This window comes from Anolis carolinensis, chromosome 5 (genome assembly GCF_035594765.1).
Source record: "Anolis carolinensis isolate JA03-04 chromosome 5, rAnoCar3.1.pri, whole genome shotgun sequence".
Classification (NCBI taxonomy): Eukaryota; Metazoa; Chordata; class Lepidosauria; order Squamata; family Dactyloidae; genus Anolis; species Anolis carolinensis.
In genome coordinates, this window is record NC_085845.1 from 173,616,213 (window position 1) to 173,642,934 (window position 26,722).

Consider the following 26,722-nt stretch of genomic DNA (forward strand, 5'->3'; position numbering starts at 1 on the left):
TTTGGATTATGATACTTTTGTTGTCAGCCAAGATGTACTCATGTGTAGCCCCATGAGGTCTATTCCTGACCCGAAAGCCAAAAGAGAAATCTTTCTCCTCTTCTAAGTGACAGTTTTTCAAGTATCTGAGACGCCCTCTCAGTCTCTCTTTATTCCAGGCTAGCATATATTCAAGCAGAGGCACAATGGATTAAACCCTTGAGCTGGCTGGACTGCTGACCTAAAGGTTGGTTGTTGACCTGAAGGTTGCCGGTTCAAATCCACAAGATGGGGTGAGCTCCTGTCTGACAGCTCTAGCATGCGGGGCATGAGAGAAGCCTCCCAGCAGGATGGTAACACATCAGGACGTTCCCTGGGCAGCATCTCTGTAGATGGCCAATTCTCTCACACCAGAAGCTCTCAAGTCGCTTCTGGTAAGATAATATATATACTTTATATTCAAGTTACATTAAATTCTTCTTGCAGCATTTGTTTTCCACTTTCTTTGCCCTTAATTGCTCAGAATATGTATCCGTTGCAAATTCTTATGCATTCTTATCCTTTGCTAATTCTTATGCATTTAAAAAAAAAACCCCTAGCATTATTTCTAAATGATATAAGCAATGTTTGCCCTCAGTACCAAATACAGGGAGAGCCAGAGCTGTGTAGTGATTTGAGCATCGAATTCTGGAGACCAGGATCCTCTGCTTAGCTGTGAAAATCTACTGGGAGATCTTGGGAAAATCACAATCTGAGAATGTCTCCAAAAAACAAAAACAAGTTGAAGGCATACAATAACCCAATACAGATTTTGGTTTGTGTGGTTAAAAATATTTTTTTTTCAAAATAGAGGGTTTATTTTTTGCAAAAACACAGAAAATGTGTTTGCCCCCAAGATTTTTGTTTGTTTTGGGGGAAGTCAGGCTTTTAAGAGCAACTAGTTTAAAGCAAAAGTCACCACTCTGGTGATTCAAACATAGGTCCTTCCCCAGAAAACATCCTGGTACAAGGAGACATTAGGGTGATTATGTTGGAATCTAGGGGCCATAATATAGGCCTCTGGCCACCTTAGTTCTAGAGAAGGCATGGATGTGGCCTCCGTATAGCAGATTTCCACTATGCTATATTATCATAAAGATTAATTTAGTCCTGCAACACTTTGTGTAAGAGAACACCAAGAAAAAACTTTTTCTACCTTGACTACCTCATTTCTCACCTGCGCTCAAGTCCAAAGATGCGTTCCACCTCTGCTCGGCCAGGACTTTGGGTGCGGGAGCTGCTGCGGTCTTTCTCAAATGCCTGCCGATGGTTGAGTCGCTTTGTCTTAGGCACGTCTGCCAACACCGTGTACTCCTGCCTCATCAGTCCATGCCGACTCTCGTGGCTGCCACTTGTCCTCCAGCTCATGTCTGAGTCTACTGAGCTAACAGAGGAAGCGGGCCACCCACCTGTTGCCTTGGCATTGCCATGGACAAGTAAGGTACTACGTCCTGCAGGGGATGGCGATGAGGCCCGGGTTGGGTCAGACTTCTGACGCTCCAGAGAGAAATAGCTGCTGTCTGCTTGACGCTTCCTCCTACTGTCCCCATCGTCTTGGCTCGTCGTTCTGCATTCTGTGAGGGAGAGAAATAAGATTCCTCTCATGCTCAAAGGATGGGAATGTTTAGGGAGGGAACGGAGCAAACAAATAGCCAAGATAGTATGCCAAGTGGGTGTGGGTAGCCCTTCTCTTAGCATAGTTGTGTCTATGTCAGAACTGGGCACAATGGCAGCACCAGGGGAAAAGGAATCAAGGGAAACTATAGAAGGGGCAAAATGCATCCTGTAGTGGTGGCAAACTGCAGTCATTTTTTAAAAAATGAATAGGAAGATGAAAAGATTGCTCAGGGCCTATCCCTGATTACAATACATGAATGCAATTTGTATATGTGAAAAGAAATGTGGGGAGGCAGTGACTCGTTTTGGGGCATATTCCTGCTTCAGGCAGAACTTCTCTTGAGCTCATTGGTCAGCATGGAAGCCTCTGAAGTATGCGGATGGACAACTCAGAGTCGTTGATTTTGGTGTGGTTTCATCACTAACATTGGTTAGTAACTGGTGTGTAAATCATTGCAGCTCTATAGCCAATTTTTAAAAAATACTTACATTTACCTCATCTCACCTGGAATACTCTCCAGATGTGTTGGGCTACAACTCCCATCAGTTTCAAGCAAGACAAATCATATCGCCCAGGTTTTTTTCCGTGTCAAAAGCAACTTGAGAAACTGCTAGTTGCTTCAGGTGTGAGAGAATTGGTTGTCTGCAAAGATGTTGCCTGGGGGACGCCTGGATGTTTTATGTTTTATCATCCTTGTGGGAGGTTTCTTTCATGTCCCCACATGAGGAGCGGGAGCTGACAGAGAGAGCTCACCCACTCTCCCCGGATTTGAACCGCCGACCTGTCTGTTTGCAGTCCTACTGGCACAAGGGTTTAACCCACTGCGCCACCAGGGCCTCCATAAAGCCTAAGGTGATGAAATGGAGAACACAATGCAACAGGAAAGCATCAATTTAGGGAGGGTGATGCTCCAGGGAATGCCAGAAAAACAATTTTGACCTGCAGATGTGTTGAAGCCAAAGGAAAACTCATACAAACGGATGGTTAGAGGGAGACAGTTGGCTTGAGCAATTGCAGGGTTCTTCCATTGCTGCCAACAGCCTGTTTGCAACTTTTGCACCACTCTTGTTAGTTTTTCAGGACAAAATGTACCTCTTGAGTTGAGAGGCTTTGTTGTGAAAGTAGAGAATCTTTGCATAAAAAGTTTGACATGCCAATCCAAGGCCGCGTCTGCATTCCATTCTCCCAAGAGATCATTATACCAGGGTCAGAATCAGAGGGTGGAAAACGTTATGTTCTGGACAATGCCATCCAGAATCTTCCAGCCAGGATGGCCACTGGCCATGTTATCTCAGGGGTTCTGCATTAGAATTCAGCCAAGTAACTTTATCAAGCTATGAGGCCAAATCTAATTACTAGATCTGAAATTTTCACATTTCCAGAACCTTAGCTTCCATTTCAAGAAAAGTTTTTGTTCTTGTCTTCATGGCCAGATAGTCAGTGTTTGGAAAAACCTTAGAAATCAAAAGCTGGGCTTCCACTGTAGCTTTTGCTGTTCCCCAAACCGCAGGGTTTCCCCCACCCCCTTCTACATCTTATTCTGCACTCTTCAATTTCATTCCCATTCATCTCTGCACCTTAAATCTATCTAAAATGAGGATTAAAAAAAAATCTAAATCAGGGATAAAAACAAGTTTTTGGAGAACAACTCCCATCAGACCTTACCACGATGGTCAATGCTCACAGTTGATTGGGTTGTAGTCCATAACAACCTGAAAGGACGCATTCCCTACCACTGATCTAAATGGTGGAAGTAGAATTAATCAATGTAAATAAACACAAACAAATGTATGCTTATTTCATCTGGGTACTGGATTTGAGTTCCTTGCATGTAAGTGAGAGTTTTTTTCCTGAGGAATCAAAACTTCTACAGAGTATTTTCTTTGGTCTGTAGATCAGAGCTTTCCAAACATTGTATGATGGTAGCACACTTTTTAGACATGCATCATTTTGTGACACAGTAATTCAGTTTTACTATAGTAATATGTTTTAATATGTATCTTTTATAGAAATACATTTAACATGTTTATTTATAGATTTTTAAAAAAATGTTTATGTGTTTTAACTATGCTATAACTCACTCTGAGCCATGATGAGAGGTGGGTAAGAAATAAACTTATTATTATTATTATTATTATTATTATTATTATTATTATTATTATTATTACTGCTACTACTACTACTACTGGCAAACCAAAGATTAAATGAACTCCTTATAAGAGATATGAACACATATATAAATTGCAATAATGAAATGTATGGAGACACAATCAATCTAATGAGAATCTTTCATTTATATACATTTAAAATATACGAGTTATTTTGCTATTGCTATGTAATGAGTGAGAACCAGAAAGGTATACTCTCTGGAGAGTAGTATTCAAATCCCCACCTGACCATCAAAACTAACTGGATGAATTTGAGCAAGTGCCCTCTTCTCAACCTTAGAGAAGGGCAAAGTTATTGATTATTTCACATAGACACAGAGAGTTCTTGTAGCATTCCTATGCACACTAACATGTTGCAACATAGTTTGGAAAGTTCTGCTCTGTGGCTGCACCACCTTTTATATGTGAAACTGAAAGCTTGTTTTGATTTTTGGAAAAAAATAACTTTAGTGGAAGAATGAAGAATTTCCTGGTGAAATAAGATGGACACTTTTGTTTTAAAGAAGGATAATCTATATGACCACAGGAGGAATAATTCTTTTGTGTGTCTAAAAACAAAACAAAACATTTGGGCTAGAAAAATGGGGCTAGGACAGAGATACAGCTATAGGAGACAGCAAAATTAGGACATTGGCTCCTGATAAGACACACACCCCCACGAAACTTTCCTTTTCCCTTCAAATTACTGCAGTAACTTCACCCAAACCTTTAGAAATGCAGTTTAGGCATCCAAAGCAAAGGGGAAGCAAAGTTACCAATGGAAAATAAGCAGCAATACAGGAGGTCTAGATGAGAACAATGTTTAGTGTCTCACTATGATATGCTAACAATTTGGACACTCTAAAAAAACTCATTTGAGGAGCAGATTTCTTGTTTGTGAGGATACTACACCTCTTCATTGTTATATCCCAGAGGTGGGGCTCTGGGGGTCACAAAACAACATTGTGGGGTATATGTAGCCTACAGATTACATTGTTACACACACATGCACTTCATGATATCTAGATAAAGATAAAGCAGACAGTGCTAGGACTGAGAGCATGTACCTGTTTTCGGACGGCTCTTGGATTCTGTTCTGCCAGATGGTGCTGCCTCAGCCCATCTAGGTCTATCAGAGGGAAGGCTTTCAGGTTGTACTGCTTGCTTCTGGCCTGCATAGTACATCATGTCTCCTTTGTCAGATCCCAAAATGCTGTTGAGGAGTCTGGTCATTTCCCAGTCCTAAGGTGGAAAAAAGTTTGAAACATTTTGGCTCTTTCAAAAAACTGCCTGTTCAAGGGACTCAATACACATAATTTTAACAATGTACAGAAAAATGAGACTTACACAACATTCCCTTACAAAAAAATAATTCCACTAAAAACAAACCATAGAACTCTTAAATAAATGGCAACTCCCAGTCCTTGAATTAGAAGCAGACACAAGGAGATGTATTTAATCCACTGACCTTATAACGTGTCAACAAAAAGATGACAATACAAAAAATTAAAGAGCGACATAATCATATCTATTCATTATATCACTGTTATCCTCAAGTACTTTCCTTCGTATGGCATTCCTAAATTGAACCTATGACAGGGCCTTTTTGGCAAGATAGGTTCAATGGTGTTCTACCTTTGCCCTTCTCTAAGGTTGACAAGAGGGAAACTTGCTCAAGTTCATCCAGTTAGTTGTGATGGTCAAGCGAGGATTTGAACACTACTCTCCAGAGAATATACCTTTCTGGTTCTCACTCATTACATAGCCATAGCAAAATTATTTATAGAAAAGTCACAGAGTAAGTTGTCTATTAAAGTGTTGAAGCTGTATGAACTTCACTAGAAAGGCAGAACTCCATAGTTTGGAAGCCATCTGTGAAAAGGATTCACTTCTCTATGGATATTGCTAGCAGGCTTAAGAGCAGCATCTACAGAGTACATCTTAATAAGCAGGCAGGTTTGTATAGATGTTGTTGACAGAGCCTTTGAGCATACTGGTCGCAAACCATTCTGGACACTACTGGCTCAAATCAGCACTTTGAACTGGGACCAGAGATACACTGACAGCAGCTACAGTAGATGCAAGCTTGATGACATATTTTCTATTCTCTGTGTCCACAGCAACATAGATCAGCAGAAGTTCCCAAGATGACCTTAGAAGGAGCCTCATGCAAAGCATATTACAGTAACCTGAACTTGAAACATGACTAGTAGTGCAAAATCTGATGTTTCCAGAAAGGTAACATACTAATCTATGATGGCAAAACAGAAGTCTTTGTCCAAAAAGAACCGTCAAACTATGAACATGGGTTCCTTGGATGAGGCTGCACTTCTTCCTATTTTCAACCAATGTGACTTTGTTTCAGTTTGTTTACCGGCTTCTAACTCCAAGCCATCTCTACTCCAAACAGTGTATAGGGATTTCTATGGCTTCTCTTGGACTTAGAAATGAAAATGAGGTCTAGAGTTGGATGCCATCCACATACTGGTAATGCAACAGCTCAAAATCTCCCGATTTTATTTAAATGAGAAAATTTTGGCACCCGAACACTATGGACTATAAAAAGCCCTGCAATCATCAGCAAAAGACTGTTGAAGTTGCAGTCCAAAACATCAGGAAGGCTAAAGATTCCCTATATAATATAGACATTAAGTAGCATGAAGTCAGAATCTTGCAATGTGATCGACCCCTCCCCCAAGGACTTTGTAAAAGATAGTTCAAAAATCAAGGCTTTATGTCCTATATTTCATATATTTATAGTAGAAGGTAACTGAGATATCTTACTGGAGTTTACTGTGATTTACTAAAATCCCGGCACATTTTCAAACCTGCAACCGGAAGGCATTGAGTCTCCCTATTTCAGAGGAGAACCCCTAAATTTTGGCTCGATAACAGCATCATCTCATTTACCAAAGAGTGGAGTCAAGCCTTCTAACACCAATCCATAAACAACTCACAGTCTATAAAAGTACCATGATCTAAGGCCACTGAGAGGTCAAAAACAAACAATGGAGCTCTTTTAGCAAGTTACCCAAAAAACTACTTCATGGGATATCTAGGTGGCTCCACCTGCTGGCAGGAAAAACTTGTTAACTGCACAATATACTTAACTCATAGAGAGAAACAGCCCTCTCTTAAATAATTAAAGATCTTTGTCTCAGTACATGACTTGACTCAACTCTCCACCTTGCAATTATAATTGTATTGCTTTGCAACTGGTCACCAAAAGGTAAACACTTTGGGTGGCAATATCTCGTAATCTTAGATCACCAACAATCATAGATCAGATGTCAAATGGCTCTTTAAAATGAGTTTAAAGGTTGACTTTGCAGAAGTGCCCTACAGCAGGCATTTAAGGAAGCTCAGAAAAATTACAGCTTTATTTATTTAAAAAAGAAGGGTGCAAGTTTCAGGTTAACAAATACCAGTAATATGCATACAAACACACTTCCATCTCACCGTGGGAAGCGTGTCATTGGTGTCTGTCTCAATGCCAAGAAGTGTGTTGGCATCAGGACAAGGACTGGCTTCTTCAGTTTCGTCTTCAACTTTGCAGCTAAGCTGAGTGTACTCCAAACTTTCCTGCCAGCTGTGGGCAGGTAAGACATACATGATTAACAACCAACCCAAATTTCAAATACAGAGCACTACTGTAAGTGATATGCTTATGGTAGGATAAAGGCTCACATTAAGACAGTCAACAGCAGTGACAACAACATGTAACTTTAAACCAGTATGGGAACTATGCAGACAATAGGTTGTTGTGGTCCTGAACCTCTCCTTTAATCTGGAAAATGGGTGAGGATCTGAAAAAGAGAATATCACCTCCAGAAACCTCCAGGATTTGTGATTCTGCATTGCAATGCTATCTGCCTACCTCAAAAAATATGTGGCTTACTGGTAAAATTCTGGTGGCAAAATAATTCACCTCCAATGCCCAACTTACCAAATTTTCCCATCTTTAAATTATTATAGCATCACTTATGGTGAGCAACAAAACAATCTCAGCCTTTGGGTGAATCCATCATAGAGCTATATGAACAATGGATGGAAGAAACAGAACCAACAACCTCTTTGTCCAGTCCTGTCGACCAAAGTAGCCTTCAAAAAATGTGAATTTATTTTGCTTTTTAAGAGCTGAGAACAAACCCTACTTCATTAAATCCTCCAAAAGTCCTATAAGGTATGTCAGTATTTACAGGGACATGTTACAGAAATCTTGTTGGTACTAATCAAGTAGTGTTTGATTAATACACAGACAGAAAACTGCCTGGATCCAGATGCAGATCCAGTCAGTACATAAATAACGCGATGTGTGTGCCATATCTGAGGACTTCCAAGGTGGTTGTAACTCCAAATAAACACTATACTTTTTAAAACAGCCAGTCCTCCACATGTGCTGGGTGCAGGGACACAGGGTACCCATGGGCATGGAAACTTTGTAAATGAAAATGCTTTTTTTTTTTCAAATCTGAGATATCATCATCTAGGACTCTTTAGGTTCTTCAGAGCAAGGAAATTAAACAGAGTAGTACTGGAAAGCTTTAGGGATGCCTGGAGAGACCATTTTAATCAAATCTGTGAATAATCAAATCAGCAAAAGTTAAACTTGTAAATGGGGAGAGCCAACTACATACTTTATAGTCATTGAAAACTGCTGCACAGTTTTATGAACAAATACACTTTGTAAATAAATGGCAATAAACTATGAATTTTAACCTTATATTTTATTAGTATTTGTGTCAGTCGTTGTTCTGTGTATTTTAATTTATGCATTTTAATAGTACTATATATTATATCTGTGTGTTTTAACCACGTTGTACCCCATCTTGAGCCATGGGTAACAAATATTGAGGAGGAGGAGTACCATAACTTTTAACCACTTAATTTAAAACATTGTTAATAGACAAAAATGCTATCCCTGATAAAACTGAAATATTTACAAGCATTGTTCTTTTTGTAAATGTTAAGTATTCTAGAAACTCCTCTTGTGCAAGGATTTCTCCCTTCCCTCGAGAGTAGCTATATGTCCTGCTTACAGAAGGTAGTCCTCTATTTGAAAAGCTGCTCAATCCAAACTCAGTTTAAAAGGAAAGAATCATAAACTTAGGTTTTAAAAAATCCTGGTTTACTCATGAATTTTAACCAGTTAACCAAATCCCCATGAGTGTCCATTGAAGTTTATCTGTCTTGAGTGTCCACGGAAGTTTATCGATGGAGCCTGGTTTCTAAATTATTTTGTGTTATGAAACTACTCTTCATGATTTGCTAAAAAAAAGTTTCACACCCCCCCCCCCAATGTTTTTCCTGTCTATGGCCCTGCCTGCTCATCATTTTTCTTGCTATGACAAGATGCATTTCATTTTACATATAGACATAAAATCAGTGTATGCAAATTTTATGCAGTTCTGCACTCTCCTTTACTCTCTTTTTGTTTATGTATGTGTTTCCTCTTTTGTGGCAATGCATAAGCATCCTCCTCCTCCCTACACCTAAACACTGAAGATCTGTTGTGGGATATATATAGGCAGCAATATAAATATGAATGTACAACTTGAAGGAATGACTCTGTGAAACCATTCACTTGGGAATATGCAAGATCTAATTCAATAATCACTTTAAAACTCATTTCATACTTCTTTAACAAGGTGCCGCCCTAGCAAACAGTACTATCCATGTATTACAATAGGATTATTAATTTATGAGACATTTATTCCAGCCTTCGTTCAAATTGCTCAAGGAGCCATGCACAGGTCACCCTTTCCCTCTTCCTATTTTATCCTTAACAATAAACCTGTAAGGTAAACTAAACTGAGAATGACCCAATGAGCAGAGTGAGGACCAGAAAATGGATTTCATTAACATCTTATTGGATGATGGGAATTGTAGTCCACATATCTAAAGTGAGGGCCTCAGCAAAAGTGGCATTTAAATCTCACATGTAGATCACTCCCACCATTTTGCTAGGAGCCCCAGTGCTGCAATGGGTTAAACCCTTGTGCTGATCTGAAGGTTGCTGGTTTGAATCCAACCCGGGGAGAATGTGGATGAGCTCCCTCTGTCAGCTCCAGCTCCATGCAGGGACATGAGAGAAATCTCCCACAAGGATGGTAAAACATCAAACATCCAGGCATCCCCTGGGCAACATCCTTGCAAACGGCCAATTCTCTCACACCAGAAGCGACTTGCAGTTTCTCAAGTCGCTCCTGACATGAAAAACAAAACATTTTTCTATGTACCTTCTTGATCATTCATAAAGCAGGGGCTATCCACCCCTAAATGGCTTTTATTCCTTTGTATAATGCCCTGGGAACATTATTTTATCAAATGAATAAATATAATCTGTTGTCTTCCTCCAGACTCACCAGCAGAGCACTTACCTCTCAGTTTTGTCCTCGGAGCCCACGCAGACGTAGAGCTCACACTGGGGCACCAAAATGCACAGTGGGTCCCATGGGTCACAGGCACTGGACTCCTTGCTATCCACAGCAAAGTCAGATGTTTTCACGGCTTTTTCCTTCACTTCCTATCGGAAGAAAAGATGGTCCATTATCACCCTACCATTTGTTTTGCAGAACTCAAGAGGCAAACTTGAGGAAAAGGCGAGTATCAACTGTGGCTGCATTCTCCTTAGATACTTTTTCATTCTGGTTCATGAAGAGTTCAGTGCAAACTTAAAGCTTGCATATTAAGTAACACAATTTACAAAGATGCCGCCTTCCCTATTATAAACGTCTTGTTTAGGAAAGCAGTAAGTGTCACTTCTTTTCATTGTTATTCTGCTCCTCCGCCTGGCGCAGCAACAATATTAATTTCTCTCTGGATGTTACATAATCCACCATCTTCAAAACATTTATGGGTATATATTCAAGTAATACATCATGTCATTGGTGGTGGCCCCTTGACTAGACAAGTATAGTACAGTACCAATCTGTCCCATCAGTAGTTTCAAGATAACTGGTTTGCCAGTTTAAACAACTTTTGAGTTACAATCTTCATCATTACAAAGGGTTACATATATTTCACAGGTTCATGATCCTATTTGTGCTAGTAAAGTGAATGTTATAATTTTGTTCTTTTTATATCACCATTGTTTTTAATTTGTGTTATTAACTTTGAGAACACTTTGTGCCTTCAAATTATTTATGACTTATGTCAACCGTGATGCGAACTTGTCATGGGATGATTTACAGAATCATAGTCCAACACTACACCACAGTGGCTCTCAAAAAGCAAACTTTGATGTTGTGTGCCTTCAAGTTTATGGTGACTCTAAAGCAATGGTTTCCAACCTTTGGGCCTCGAGGTGTTTTGGACTTCAGCTCCCACAGTTCCTAATAGCTGGTAAGCTGGCTGGGATTTTGGGAGTTGAAGTCCAAAGGTTAGGAACCACTGCTCTAAAACAACCATATAATTGGTTTTCTGGGGCTGAAAGTGTGCGACTCACCCAAGGTCACCCAATGAGTTTCCATGGCTGAGCAGGGAATCAAATCCTGATTTTCAGGGTCTACATGTTCCTATATATAGATATAGATATAGATATAGATATATATTCCCTTCTGTATATGGCAAAAAATTGCCTGGAAGACTCTTTCCTATCTGAAAGTCACCTAGGCAGCATCAAATTTGGGAGTGGTGTCGAAAATCCCTTCAAACCTCATAGATATTGCCAGCGCTAGCATCTTGGAGTGTGGCATCCTGAACAATTCAACATTCCACAAAAGTTGATATTCGCAGCATTCTATGAACATCAATTTCTTCCTTTGTACCATTTACGCACTTCATTTAACAATATAGTCCAAACTTGAAGAAGTCTGAACCAAAACATTGGGAAAACAAAAATAGAAATAATATGTCCTACCAATTGATCTCCTATCTAGCAATCGATAGCACATGCTGCACATGGCCTTCTGCACTGGACTAATGCAACTATCTTGACCCTTGCACCTTGACAGCCAGGCTAGGTCATGCAACAGAAAGAGACTGCATACTGTGTTTGCTGATCATCTCCGTCTCTTCAAGGGACCCCGTCTTGCTCTACAACAATTCCCAACATATAACGGCTTGTTTATTTCCTCCAACATTACAAGGTCTCCTGAAGGATGAAAGCTAAACAAAGACAATCCAAACCACTGAGCCATATCACAAAACTAGAGTATCAGACTTTATCTTCACCAGACACAGGTCTTTTGTAGAGTCTGTGGCTCTTAACTGGCTATAGAAAACTAATGCATCCCAAAATATTTTGTATAACAAGGATAACTTGCAACAGGATGCTCTGTGTGTGACTAGGTGTTTTCAAATTATTTTTAGACTTATGGAGACTACATGAACATCATACTCAGAGGCGGTGTTGCCAGTCCCTTCCTCTGAAATGTAGCATACAAGACCGGCATTTCTGGGCAGTTTCCCATCTATGTAATAACCGGGACTGGGCCTGCTCAGCTTCCAAGATTTGATAGGATCTGGTACCTTTAGGCCCAGTCAATAGGAAGAACTTTATGAGATTTAGAGCTTTTTGATTGGGGAATATGCTGCTTCAGTGTGTGATAGAATCCCCTTCTCTGGATGTTTGTAAGCAGAGGCTAGAAGGCCATCTGTTGGGAATGCTCTGACTATATTTTCCTGCCTGTCAGGGAATTGGACTGGATGACCCTTGTGGTCTCTTCCAACTCCATTATTTGGTATATCTATCTGTGGACTGCCTGGGGCAGAGCTGGAAAATGACACCATAACCTGAGCAACTCAATAAATCCCTTATTTTTGACCCTGCAAATCCCATGTGTACTACAACAACAGAGACTCCTCTTCCAGTTCTGTAAGTGCATGGGTACTGTTTTCCTCAAACTGCTCTCCTTCAGGTGTTTTGGACTTCAGCTCCCAGAAATCCCAGCCAGCTTACCAGTTGTTAGGCATTGTGGGAGCTGACGTCCAAAACATCTGGAGCAGAGTTTGTGAACCACTGGGTTAAAGTATCTCCACACACCAGAACCAACAATAGCATGAGGAAAGCAGTTTGGAGTTGTAAAGCCAAATGACAGAATGGGAAGCACTGCCTGCATTGGAAAAGGGAGCTAACAAGAGTCAAATCAAAAGCAAATGAAATAGACCAGAAGCTTCTCTATCCTGGTCTACCTGCTAAATCTCAACTCTGCCTGTCCCTTTAAGAGCTTCCTCTCATTGCAAGGAGAGTGTGGATATATATCATCCCCCATCCCACCTCCGCCCAGTTACCTTTGCAGGTTATGATCCCGAAAGGGAGGGTCCCTGTCAGCACCTCCACGTCCCCTCCATTGTCCTGCTCAAGCTCAGGGGGGGAAGGACTCTGAGCAGACAGTAGCCGAGCCAGGAGGAAACTCTAGAGGACCAGGGCTGGGGGGAGGCAGTGGGGGGAGAGAGGGAACCTCATTACTATTTCATAATCTTAGGCTGATCTGGCCCAGCAATGAACAACACGAAACCCTTTGTGAACAGGATACCAGCTGGCACTGCAGAGGGAGGGATGGGGCTTACACCTGCCCAGCCAGGGAGAGGTGGGCAAGCCAGGTGCCAACAGGTGACTCACTCCACCCTGACTTTTTCAATCTTAATCTGCATAAAAGAGAAAGGCTCACGAAAAAGCAAAAAAGACCAGGAGGGGAGGAGCTGCAATGTCAATGAGATCTGTATCCTAAGGGCACATAAACACAGGATAGTATAGAACCATAGAAGAGACCCCAAGGGCTATCCAGTCCAACCCCATTCTGCCATGCAGGAAAATATAATCAAAGCACTCCCGATGGGTGTCATTAATAATAATAATAACTGGGTGCCGTGCCAAAAGATCTCAGCCGGCATTTGGAAACAATAGACATTGACAAAATCACGATCTGCCAACTGCAAAAGGCCACCCTACTGGGATCTGCACGCATCATCCGAAAATACATCACACAGTCCTAGACACTTGGGAAGTGTTCGACTTCTGATTTTGTGATACGAAATCCAGCATATCTATTTTGTTTGCTGTGTCATAATAAAATAATAATAATAAATTTATTTTTATACCCTGCCACCATTTTCCCAAAGAGACTCAGGGCAGCTTACAAGCAGGACCAGGCCCAGGACACACAGCAAAGTTCACCAACTAAAAACGTAGTTAAAAATATAACATACAACAGTCCAATAACACAATTAAAGCAGCAAAATATAAAAGCAGCATTAAAACTGCATAAAGCAAACCTCAACAAACCAGTAACCAGGAATACAATAGACATGGTGAAATAAAATGATCATTCAGCTTCAGCTTAAAAACCTCGAGAGAAGGCGACCCCACCACACTCCGAGCTGAACAGCTTTAACTCCCCTGTTTGGATATCAGCCAGCACGCCAATGCCTTAAATCAAGAAATAGCTTTCTAAGAGCTACAGAGATGCTCGCAGGGATACCTCAGCAAGCAAGAGTCGAAAAGTGGTAGGCTAAAACCTGGAACTTGAATCCATGGCTGAGACCAGAAGAGAGATTCCATCCTGGACGACATGGAAGACAGTGAACAGACTGTGCTCTCGCACCACGAGATGCAGAGTCAACCTTCCGAAATGGTGCTACAAAGTGGAGTCTGTGACATGCGAGTGTGAAGAAAAGCAAACCACAGACCACTTGCTAAATTGCAGCCTGAGCCCTGCCATGTGCACAATGGAGGACCTTCTCACAGCGATACAAGAGGCACGTCAAGTGGCCAGATTCCGGTCAAAGGACATTTAGTATAATGCCAAGGTTTTTTAACTTTGTGTTTCTAAATACATTACAACTGTACCCTCAGTTTTGCTACTGATGTGATAAATAAACTGTCAGGAAGGTGGTCTTAAAATTTAGGTGGGATCTCTTTTTCTGCAGCTTGAATCCATTTCTCTGTGTCCAAGTCTCTAGAGTAGGAAAAACCCAAGCTTGCCCCTTCCTCAGTGTGACATGCTTGCAAATATTTAAACATCATGTCCCCTCTCAGTTTTCCTTCAAGCTAAACATACCCAGCTCCAGAAGCTGTTCCTCAAAAGGCTTGGTTTTCAGAACTTTGATCATTTTGGTTACCCTTCTCTAGGCATGTTCTAGCTTATCAATAGCCTTCTTGAATCGTGATGCCCTGAACTGGACACAGTACTCCAGGTACTGTGTCTGGTTCTGAACAACGTAGAATAGAGTGATGCTTTCACTTCCCACAGTCAGATGCAATAATCCTATTGATTTAATTTAGAATCACGTTGGCTTTTCTAGCTACCACATCACACTGCTGACTCATGTTCCGCTTGTGGTTTACTAAGACTCCTAAATCTCTTTCACGTGTACAGTTGCCAAGTCAGATGCCACCCATACTATATCTGTGCATTTCATTCTTCTAAGTGTAGTATCTTACACTTAAGTGTAGTAGCACTAAAGGCACAGTTCCCCACAGCAGCATTCACAAGTTGTGTTTATTTATGTATTTATTGCCCTCCAGCTTCCCATCTAAAAGAACATGAAAAACAACTAGCAGTAACACAACACAGATTAGAAAAAAACCCTCTTGATTAAAAACACAACATGAAAACAAAACCATTAAAAAAACACAATGGTAAAAGGCAAAACTGGCACTCAACCAGTTAGAACAGGGTAAACAGCTGGGGCCCTCCAGATGTTTTTGGCCTAATACTCCCGGTTGTCCTAGCCAGTACTGGCAACGATGGAGGAGGATGGGGAATCTCAATGATCTCACCTCTGAGTTAGACTCCAAAGGTCTGCCTGAACAAAAAATATCTTTTAGCATTGGACTATAATTCTGGAAAACTGAGTTCAACCAGGCAAATCATACACATTTAGCCTCAGAAAACTCCATGATAGGTTCACCTTAGGGTCACTGTAAGTTGCAAACAGCTTGAAAGTCCACAACAAGGACAGAAGCTGTGAGAATAAAGATGGAGCCAATCTTGCTTCCTTCAGCAGGGAGTTGCAGAGTCTGGGAGCAACCACTAAAGATGAATCTACACTGTGTAGAATGAATGCAGTTTGACACCACTTTAACTGTCCTGGCAGAGCTCCTTATGGCGCAATGGATTAAACCCTTGTGCTGGCAGGACTGCTGCCTTGAAGGTTGGGTTGCTGACCTGAAGGCTGACGGTTGGAATCTAGGGAGAGCGTAGATGAGCTCCCTCTGTAACCTCCAGCTCCCCATGCGGGGACATGACAGAAGCCTCCCACAAGGATGGTAAAACTTCACAACATCCGGGCGTCCCCTGGACAATGTCCTTGCAGACGGCCAATTCTCTCACACCAGAAGTTACTTGCAGTTTCTCAAGTCACTCCTGATACAAAAAAAACCTGTCCTAGTTTAATACTATGGAATAATATTAGTTCCCATTTGGTGAAACATCAGCACTCTTTGGCAGAGAAGGCCGAAGACTTTGTTAAACTACAACTCCCAGGATTCTGTGGCACTGAGCCATGGCAGTTGAAGTTGTGTCAAATTGCAGTCATTCTACAATGTAGATGCACACCAAGAAAGTCCTCTCTTGCATCCCTCCCAGATGTGTATCTGACAGTGGTGGGACTAAGAAATGTGCCTCCCCTAAAAATGTTAAAACGTAAGTAAATTGTAGTATGGGAAATGCAGTCTTTCAAAATGCCTAGCCCCTGATTGTACAGGGATTTACAGGTCATAACCCTAGCTTTTTAATTGTACCCAGAAACAGCTAACAGTGTTGCAACAATGGATTTGTTTTCAAGGTTTCTGTTGCTTGTGACTCAAATCCTGGGAAATTTCTTTCTGCTAGTAGAATACGTATCTCTTAAAGATAATTCTGAATATCCTCTGTGATTTCCCAGAACTGGTCTCTCACTTCAATAAGAAACCCCAGTTTGTGATGCAGATGGCGCTTCAAGCCTATTTTGAGATGTGGTGAAATAACCTTGATCACAATCTGCCCTTATGGCTTCCTGTCACAACTATAAGAAGATCCACATTGGTCTCATAAGTAAACCCATGGGACTTAACACTACTGAAACTACCACCCCAGTTCCCTTCCTAATCAAACCCCTGACACAGTGATCAAGGCTACAAACACACATAAGGTCACCTAGGAGTAAGTTCCACTGAACTTAATCAGACTTATTCGGAGGAGACATGCAGAGTAAGTTTTAGTTAGTGTAGGAAGAAACATTATTTGTTCTGCAAAGCCAACAATGAAACCAGCACATATGGTTTCATAATTTACAATCATTTATTTTCTGCTCTTTTCATCAGAAACAGCTGGCTAGAGTATTATGTAATGTTTAAACACATTTTAATATTTAATGTTTTAATTTACAAACTGCTTAATTGTTTTTTAATCTTATACTATTATTCTGATTTTTATATTGTTGTTAGCCACCCTACGTGCCATTATTGGGAAAAGAGCAGCATATAAATAAAACAATAACATCATGATGTTGATGATGTAACATCTATGGTACTTCACTCATTGCAAGATTGCCATTCCAGGCTTTTTAAAAAAGAACTACATGGGAGTGAGAAGTGGGCGAGTAGATAGCGACTACTGGATGGCAGATGTTCTGTGTCAGAAACTAGAGCTGACGTGGTCTATCCAATGCAATTTTCTGAATCAGCACCCCAAATAACCAAACCGAACCTAAAGTTGACCAAAAATTGATTCGTAACCATTTTGGTACTAATTTTGGAGAGTGGTCCCTCGTCAAAGTGGCCCCTGGTCAAAAAAAGGTTGGGAACCACTGCTCAAGGCAATCTGCTGTTTCTCAAGAACTGCTGGATTTGGATAATATTTTGAGCAGAGATTATAAAGCAAAATGCAAGTCAGTGGGATGAAGCAGTGAATGTGTTAGGCTACAACATGGATAATCTAAGCTCTAGTCCCATGTATTGATGAAGCTCAATGGATGGCTTTGGGCCAGTCACTTTCTCTCATTCTCTCTCTGCCTGATCTAAATCACAAGATTGTTGTAAGGTCACACTGGGAACAGGGGAGGAGCGTCATATATACCACTTTTAGCTCAATGAAAGAAAAATGGGACATAAACATATAATTAATAAGCACTGAAATGCATGATGACACTGTTAAATAGAGAAGGTTCATCCAGATCATGGTTTCTCAAACTGTGCATCTCCAGGTGTTTTGGACTTCAGCTCTCAGAAATCCCAGCCAGCATATCAGCTGTTGGGAATTGTGGGAAATGAAGTCCAAAACACCTGGAGGAGCAGAATTTGAGAAACACTGCTCCAGATGAATAGCTATCTGTCATGCGGACGTTAAAGACATGACAACATTAGCCAATTCCAAAATGGGACAGCTACTCCACAAAGCAGCCATAAAGGTCCCATTTACAGCATTTTGCATCTCCTCCCAGAACCCCAAATATTTTATTAGCACAATATCTATGGTCCCTATGGTGTCTTTCAAAGCCCATGTTAGTGGACTTTGAAAGTTTGGGGATTTTTCTTCCTCACTCCTTTCCCAATCATTCCTATCATCCCCATATTTTATCACAAAATGGAAGTCACTAAACTGAATCCACTGACCTCCACATGATGCCCTAAAATAGGATGTTGCCATTAGTCCTTGTTTGCTGGACTAGAAAATGGAAATTGCAGGGAAAGACCAAGGTATACTTCAAAATACAAGTGCGTCACCTGACTATGATACAACAGTGTCTGAAAAGAAAAGAAAAAAGTCAGCAGGTGCAGTCTGTCACCTCCCAAGTCTGAAGGGTGAGAGAAGCTGACCATTGGCAATTTTTACTTCTACACAAGTCTCATTATTTAAAAAGGGCAACTGGGTCCTTCCTCAAGTATGGCAGTCCTACCCAACCAGGTAGTCTCTCAATACAGCCATCAACTTCCAACCAGCACAGCTACAGAGGTTCAAGAAAACAACTGTCAAATTCACTGCAATGAGCACAGAAGCTAATGTAATTGATTTTGGGTCAGATACCAAGTACAAGCTTAGCCAGCAATTCCAGTTGGAGAACGGGAAGTAATTAGTATAAGATGAGGCCCAGTTGTCTGGTAATGAGAAAAATTAAGAGCAATTATAGTAGGGCAGGGAGTAAAGGTAGGAAGACAATGAGGAGAGGAGGGGTTGAAAAAAGCTTGTTTGGTTGGTGCCTTCAAGTCCTTTTTGGCTTATGGCAACCCAGACAATCATTGGCAAGATTTCTTCAGAGGGGTTTGCCACTGCCATCCTCTAAAGCAGTGGTTCTTAACCTTTGGGCCTCCAGGTGCTTTGGACTTCAGTTCCTACAATTCCTAACAGCTGGTAAACTGGCTGAGATTTCTGGGAGTTACAGTCCAAAACAACTGGAGACCCAATGGTTGGGAACAACTGCTCTAAAATGAGGGTGACTTGCCCAAGGTAACCAAAAGGGATGATCAGGGATTTTAATCTTGGAGCTCTGGTTCAATGCTCAAACCACTACACAACACTGGGTCTTCAAGAGAAGCTTATTCCATATCTCCCTGCATGTCTATATCAAATTTGGGGCAAAGTAATACATCAGAGCTTGAAAAAGTTACTTGTTTTATTACATACCTCCACCCCCAAAAGAAAGTCTGAAAAGAAACATCCATGGAGACCTGATCCTGCCCCATCGTCAAGCCTCTGCCACTGGATGTGGTAGCCTTGTGCTGCCAGCTCTGAGACTGTGCATTATCAAACTTTCAAATTCCTAGAGGGATTCACAACTGATGACTTTAACTAGGATGAAAGTGTGCACTCCATGACTATTTGTGTAGGCTCCTTCAAAACATTTCTGCCAATTTTGGAGGGTCAAAGGGGTCAATTTTCTATATTATTTCATTGTTGTAGTTGCGACTGTTTCTACTCCAGGAGCGGCAATTCTGTACTCCAAGGTCAGATCTCAGTGTACTTTAGGTCCCAAAAGAAATCAGAGCAAGATGTCCAACCACCTCCTCTTTTAATTCTTCCTCTCCCTCATTCTCAGGGTCATGATGTGGTGCAGAAAATGACTCTTGAATATCTCTGTACTTGTTTGCCCTAACAATTAGAAATATGGTACGAGTCAAGTATTTGTGGAGAATATGCTTCAAAATTCCTTTGATATTTTTGATAATTGAAAACCTATTTTTGACTATACTTTGGCATGCAACAGACTCACACTGGAGGACTGACAAAGACCTACAGACATTTCCAGGGTTAACATTTTTGGAGCCTGGGAAAGTGAAAATCCTGACTATCGAATCTATAGATAAGGAGGAGCAGTCAACCCCCCTGTTCAAGCAGCTCCACTGGCTGCCGATAATATTCCGGGCCCAATTCAAGGTGCAGGTTATTACCTATAAAGCTCTAAATGGTTCGGGACCTGCCTATCTTCGTGACCGCATCGTCCCCTATGAACCCACCCGATCGCTGAGATCTTCTGGGGAGGCCCTCCTCTCACTTCCACCCTCCTCACAACTGCGTTTGGTAGGGACGAGAGAGAGGGCCTTCTCGGCCGTGGCTCCCCGACTCTGGAACTCCCTCCCCAGGGAGATTAGGTTGGCTCCCTCTCTACCTTCCTTCAGGAAGCAACTGAAGACTTGGATGTTTCGGCAGGTCTTCGGAGATAGTCATTAATTAATCAGCCCCAGTGGGTTTTTAATAATTTATCCTGTTTTTATTACGGTCTTTCCATTTATGTGTTTTAAATGAAATTTTTATCTTGTATTGTTGTTTATATTGATATATTGTATTATTGTTTTATCTTTTTATATTGTGATTGTATTGTGTTGCTTATATTTTGTTCTTATGTTGTTTGGGCCACTGCCCCATGTAAGCCGCCCCGAGTCCCTGTGGGGAGATGGTGGCGGGATATAAATAAAGTTTTATTATTATTATTATTATTATTATTATTATTATTATTATTATTATTATTAAGGAGTGTTCTGCCTCAGTTATACTTTTCTCTACTTGGAAATACTTACTTGTGCTTCCTGTAGAAACAGTGCCGTGAAACAGGTCGACCCTCATGAAATACTCATAACAGTGCCACCCACAAGCATATCCAATGTAAGCTCACCTGGTTACCACACTGGTGCGCAGCGACTGTTCGGAAACAGTTCTGGCAGCGGCTCTTGGCAAACACATTGGCCTCGAACTTCTCACAAGTAACAGGTTCTGCCATTTCTGACATGGTCCATGCAGGGGAGGAAATGTCCTTTAGGCATGCAGGGGAGCAAGTGTTCGTGGGGTTTGAGGGGAGAGGAATGGCTGTGAAAGGATCATAATAGGAGACACATCAGCACCTTCTGTTTCCTCCAACCTTATCAAAGAAAAAATGTTTCACACACAGCTTGGTGTTCATTGGCAACAGCAGCAGGAAATGATCTCCAATCACGTCAGAGCCAAAATCTTCAAACAGTAGTATGGGAATGTGTAGGCCAAACATGAGAAAGCTTTCGTCCATGTGAGAACTGTACATCTTTATTACCATATGGGCTGATTCATTTGAACCAGGATGGTGTAATGCAGACATGCTGGGCCACACACCTGTGTTACTGCCATAACATCTGGGAGGCACCAGGCTGGTTAAGGTTGTATCAAAGTAAGCCACAGTTCAGATTCTCTGCAGCCATGACACTTGACTTGGCCAGTCACTGGGTGCATCTACAGTGAAGAATTTAATGCAATTTAGCACCACTTTAACTGCCATGGTTCAGTGCCATGGAACCCTGGGATCTGTAGTTTGATGAGCCACCAGCACTCTTTGGCAGAGGAGACTAGAGACCTTGTAAAACAAATTCCCCTAGGGTTTCATAGTATTAAGCTACAGCAGTTAAAAGTGGTGTCAAACTGCATTAATTTTCCAGTGCAGATGTACACACTGCCACTCAGACTAGCCTACCTCAGAAGGCTATTGTGAGGCAAGATGAGGTGGAAGGATACTGTATACCTCAAGCCAAACAGAGCAGGGGTGACAAATCTTTGCTCTTCCAGATATTTAGGCCAATAACCCCCAGAATCCCAAGCCAGATGTGGCCAGTGATATGGGACTGTGGGAACGGTACTCTAAAACATCTGGAATGCTACTTTCTTGCTTCTGGGAACAAGTGAAATAGATTAAGGGTCATGCTAAATGCATTTAAATCTAGTGAAGAGAGAATAAAATCCTCATGCGGGTGCTCACAGCTTCTGCCGTACCTGTTTGGGCTCCAAATATCTCTCCCCCCCCAAACTACAAACATCTGCATTTAAGAGGTTGATGAGGTTATGACCTGAGCATGGCAAAGTTTGGTTTTTGTCCAACTACAACTCCCTGATCCTAACAGCAGGGATATGGATAGTCCACAATATTAACTTTTCTGATATCTTTAGGCCTTAGAGCAAGGGTGGCCAAAAAAGGAGGCAATAATCTACCAGAAGGTCACAGCTTCCCTTTCTAGTGGGTGTTCTTGGCTTTTACCCAATCTCATTTTGATCCAGGAAGGCTCTTCTGCATATTGAGGATCATGCTCATTATGTGTTGACAGTGAATTAATCCTGAAGGTCGTCTATAGATTTGGAAGTTTTAGAAATGCATCACTAGAGCACAGAGGCTAATCCCAACTAATTTGGAGCAACGGTATTTTGAATGACAACTGTTACCTGATATTTGCACCCAAACTCTGCTGAGGAGAAACCTTCAGTTTGCATTATGCTTTGGCTAGCCTTGTTTAAAAGAGGCAACCCAAGAATACTCAGTGCTTTCACTTGATAGGGAACAGGCCTTATTAACTCTCTACCCTTCCACTTTTTCAGCTGCTTTTAAAATGCCTGTTTATCTCCGCACCTTTCACCTCCCCCCTTTATGTTTTGCTTATTTCGCCTGATGCAAAGTAAAATCAAAGTGAAAAAGTAGCTTGCACTCAGTTAACTCAGCAAAGTGAATAAAAAGCCTCTTCTTTGGCACTTCAAACTATAAGAGTATGTCTGTGTTTTCTACCCAATTTGTTCCATGGCATACTGTTGATTTACATACCCAAAGCATTTTCATCTATTCAGAGTATGGAGAAGTGACATTTTTAAAAAATTATCACACCCAGAACCCCCCAATATTCCCCAGACTGGGTTGCTATGAGTTTTCCAGGCTATATGGCCATGATCCAAAAGTATTCTCTCCTCACATTTCACCCACATCTATGGCAGGTATCCTCAGAAGTTGTGAGTTGTTGGAAACTAGGCAATTGAGGTTTATATATCTGTGGAATAATGTCCAGAGTGGGAGAAAGAACTCTTGTCTGGTTGAGGCAAGTGTAACTGTAGCAACTGGCCAGCTTAATTAACACTGAATAGCCTGGCAGCTTCCTGCCGGGGGGAATCCTTTGTTGGGTGGCGTTAACTGGCCCTGATTGTTTCTTGTCTGAAATTCCTCTGTTTTCTGAGTGTTGTTCTTTATTTATGGTCCTGAGTTTAGAGTTTTTAAAAATATTGGTAGCTAGTTTTTGTTCATTTTCAAGGTTTCCTCTTTTCTGTTGAAATTGTTCACCTGCTTGTGGATTTCAGTGGTTTCTCTGTGTAGTCTGACATGATGGTTGTTAGAGTGGTCCAGCATTTCTGTGTTCTCAAATAATATGCTGTGTCCACAAGCATGTGGACAATTTCAACAGAAAGGAAGAAACCATGAAAATGAACAAAATCTGGCTACCATTATTTAAAAAAACTCTAAAATCAGGACAGTAAATAAAGAACAAAACTCAAAAACAGGGGAATTCCAAACAAGGAACAATCAGGACCAACAAAGGATTCTCCCAGGCAGGAAACAGCCAGGCATTGAAGCTGTCAGGCTATTTAATGCTAATCAAGTTGGCCAACTGCAACATTCACACTTGCCTCAAACAGACAAGAGTTCTCTCTCCCACCCTGGACATTATTCCACAGATATATAAACCCAACTTGCCTAGTTTCCAACAGGCCTCACAACCTCTGAGGATACCTGTAGGCAAAACATCAGGAAAGAATGCTTCTGGAACATGGCCATACAGCCCGGAAAACTCACAGCAACCCAGTGATTCTGGCCATGAAAGCCTTCGACAACTCATTTCCCAGACTCTGCGTATCTCTGTTAGGGCATCCTTTTAAATTAATGCTACCTTTCCAAACATGAAAGTCTTCACCTAAGTTTATAACATGAAAGCATCCTTTGACCACATCTGTGAGGCAGATCAATTCTCATTTCCATTTCACAGATATTGGGGAACGTTAAGAACTAAGATCATGCAGAAGGAAAGAGTTTAGAAGGGAGGTGAACATTTTTTAAAAAAAGAAGCACATGCTGGGTGTAACTGGGTTAATTTTAACAGCAATCAATGCATGTTTCCATACTGATACGGCCTGGGTTTATAATCATGTGAAGTAACCTACTGCTACATTTAACCTATTTATGGTGAGCCGCAGTGGCACAATGGGTTAAAGCCTTGTGCTGGCTGGACTGCTGACCTGAAGGTTGGGTTGCTGACCTGAAGGTTACAGGTTTGAATCCGTGAGATGGGGTAAGCTCCCATCTGTCAGCTCTAGCTTGCAGGAACCTGAGAGAAGCCTCTCAGCAACACATCCGGGCGTCCTCTGGGCAACGTCTCTGTAGATTGATGGCCAATTTTCTCACATCAGAAGCGACTTGCAGTGTGTTCTCAAGTCACTTCTGACATGATAAAAAAACCCCAACTATTTATGGTCAGAAGAACATAACTAGAGAAAAAGCGCCTCCAAAGATGGGCCCTTCCAAACAGCCATATAACTCAGAATATCAAGGCAAAATAACCCACATCTGGGTTGTTGTGAGTTTTTTGGACTGTATGGCCATGTTCCAGAAGCATTCTCTCCTGACATTTCACCCACATCTATGGTAGGTAGGTTGTGAGGTATATTGGAAACTAGGCAAGGAACGTTTATATATTTGTGAAAGGTCCAGGGTGGGAGAAAGAACTCTTGTCTGTTGGGTTGCTGCCATGTGGGCAAAACGTCAGGAAAGAATGCTTCTGGAACATGGCCATACAGCCCAGAAAACTCACAACAACCCTGTGATTCTGGCCATGAAAGTCTTCGACAACACATTAACCCACAATATCTGCTTTGAACTGGACTATCAGAGTCCACACTGTCATATATCCCAATTCAAAGCAGATAATGTGGGATTTTATTAAGCTGTGTGGAAGGGTTAACCATTAACCCTTTGCAATCTAGTAGCTGTAACACACCTGTGATACCAGTGTGTTTCCCTTCACTGCCACCTGGGTGTGCTTTTTTTCTGCATTACTTTATAGAAGCAAGATAAAAAGACAACCTGTGCTAAAAGAAAATGGACATTCTTACTTGCATGCAATTTCTTACCCCCAAACAGCAGCTTCTGGGTTAGCACTTCAAGTTAGTCTTTAGGAAAACTCTTTAAAGCGTCAAAAATCATTCTCCTTCTCAAACAGGGACAAGTCCTCCCATTGAACAAACGCTTCCCAGCTTCTTCCTTGCATGACTTCAAAAAGAATTGCTGTTTTTAATTACCGCTCAATGCACTTAAAGAGACTGATTCCAAGGGAGCTTCCAGTTGTGTAAAAACATTTGCAGCTACCCGCAAATGAAAGCCGTTTTATGGTATCACCTGGGGGGAAAAAACCACACAGGCCTTGGACTTGCTCCCTGCAACTGAGAAAAAAGAGAGGGATAAAAAAAGCTGTTTTCTCATTGACATCTATAATGGCATGGCACATTGTAGAATTAAGCCAGTTCGAAACCACTTTAACTACTATGGCTCAGTGCTATGGAGTCTTGGGAATTGTACTTTGTGCCTAAGAGGGCCTAAAATACAGATTCCACTATTCCACAGCAGTTAAAGTGATGTTAAACCACTTTAGAACCGCATTAATTATAAAGTGTGGATGCACCCTCAGACGCCCCTTTTAAATTACAACTTAAAAAATATATTCCTTCCTGCTAAGCAACTCACCTTTCAGAACTGAGCGTCCACACTGCACGTCTGCCGCATCTGGAGCGCTTCTATCGCTGTCTACAGTCCTCTTTTAAAAAAAGCAATGAATACAAACTTTTCTCCAAGGGGGCGGTGGGAAGCCCCGCCCTCTCGGCACCTTTTGATTGGCTGCAAGGACCACCCTTATTTGCATGCGGCGTCCTCATTGGCGGCTCTGCAGACAGCTTGGTTCCTCTCCCTCTCTATAGGGCCGCCTTTCTCTTCCAGCAATCCCTTGCCTCGCTTTGGTGCCAAACCAGAGTTGCCTTTATGCTTAATGAGAAGGGAAATGAGAAAGGCACACATAATAGGACACGGCATCTGTTTCGAGCCCCATTGCTTCGCTTCCCCCTGGAGAAACACTTCTGTCTCTTTGCCTTCTTATTTGTGGCCCTTTGGGTGCATCCACACTGTAGAATTAATGCGGGTTGACTCCCACTTTAATTGCCATAGCTCAGTGTTCCGCACCGGGCATGTGTATTCAACAGCAGAGTAGCAAAGTGCAAGGGCAGATGTCTTTACTGTGTATGTTTGTGATCCCCAGGTTCTGTCAGTCAACTTTCATACAATATTATTTCTAGCATCCACTTTTGGCTTGTGCTTCTTTTAAGTCAGAGCACGGCCCAGGGTCACTCCTAAGTATAACTCCCTGTAATAGGAAGTAAGAGCACCTAAAGTTTCAGAAAACTTCTGTCCAACCATTTCAAAATCTCTGATAGGGCGTTGATGGCATGATCGTCAGCATAGATGAAGCTCTCTGTCCCTTAAATCAATGCCTTAAATCAAGAAATCAGGATTGTTGTATGTTTTCTGGGCTGTATGGCCATGTTCTAGAAGTATTCTCTCCTGGTGTTTCGCCCACATCTATGGCAGGCATCCTCAGAGGTATCTTTGGAACACAGGAAAATACCTTACAACCTCTAAGGATGCCTGCCATAGATGTGGGCGAAACACCAGGAGAGAATACTTCTAGAACATGGCCATAAAG

General features: G+C 41.6%; 1 protein-coding gene across 3 annotated transcripts in view; it reads right to left on the minus strand.

Moving 5' to 3' along the window:
* triobp (TRIO and F-actin binding protein) overlaps positions 1–25,821 on the minus strand; it is an 87,265-nt gene extending 61,444 nt beyond the window's left edge. For 2 of the 3 annotated variants that reach the window (XM_008110697.3, XM_008110695.3), the window contains exons 1-7: positions 25,714–25,821; positions 25,104–25,412; positions 20,818–21,008; positions 10,164–10,309; positions 7,243–7,372; positions 4,851–5,025; positions 1,196–1,592 (exon numbers count right to left, since the gene is read on the minus strand). In XM_008110697.3, coding sequence (XP_008108904.1) covers positions 1,196–1,592; positions 4,851–5,025; positions 7,243–7,372; positions 10,164–10,309; positions 20,818–20,931 — 962 coding nt within the window. In that variant the 5' untranslated portion in view covers positions 20,932–21,008; positions 25,104–25,412; positions 25,714–25,821. Of the gene's footprint in view, positions 1–1,195; positions 1,593–4,850; positions 5,026–7,242; positions 7,373–10,163; positions 10,310–20,817; positions 21,009–25,103; positions 25,413–25,713 lie in introns of those variants that run through there. The other variant, XM_016993689.2, reaches the window with a different exon arrangement.
* Positions 25,822–26,722: the final 901 nt, after the last annotated feature.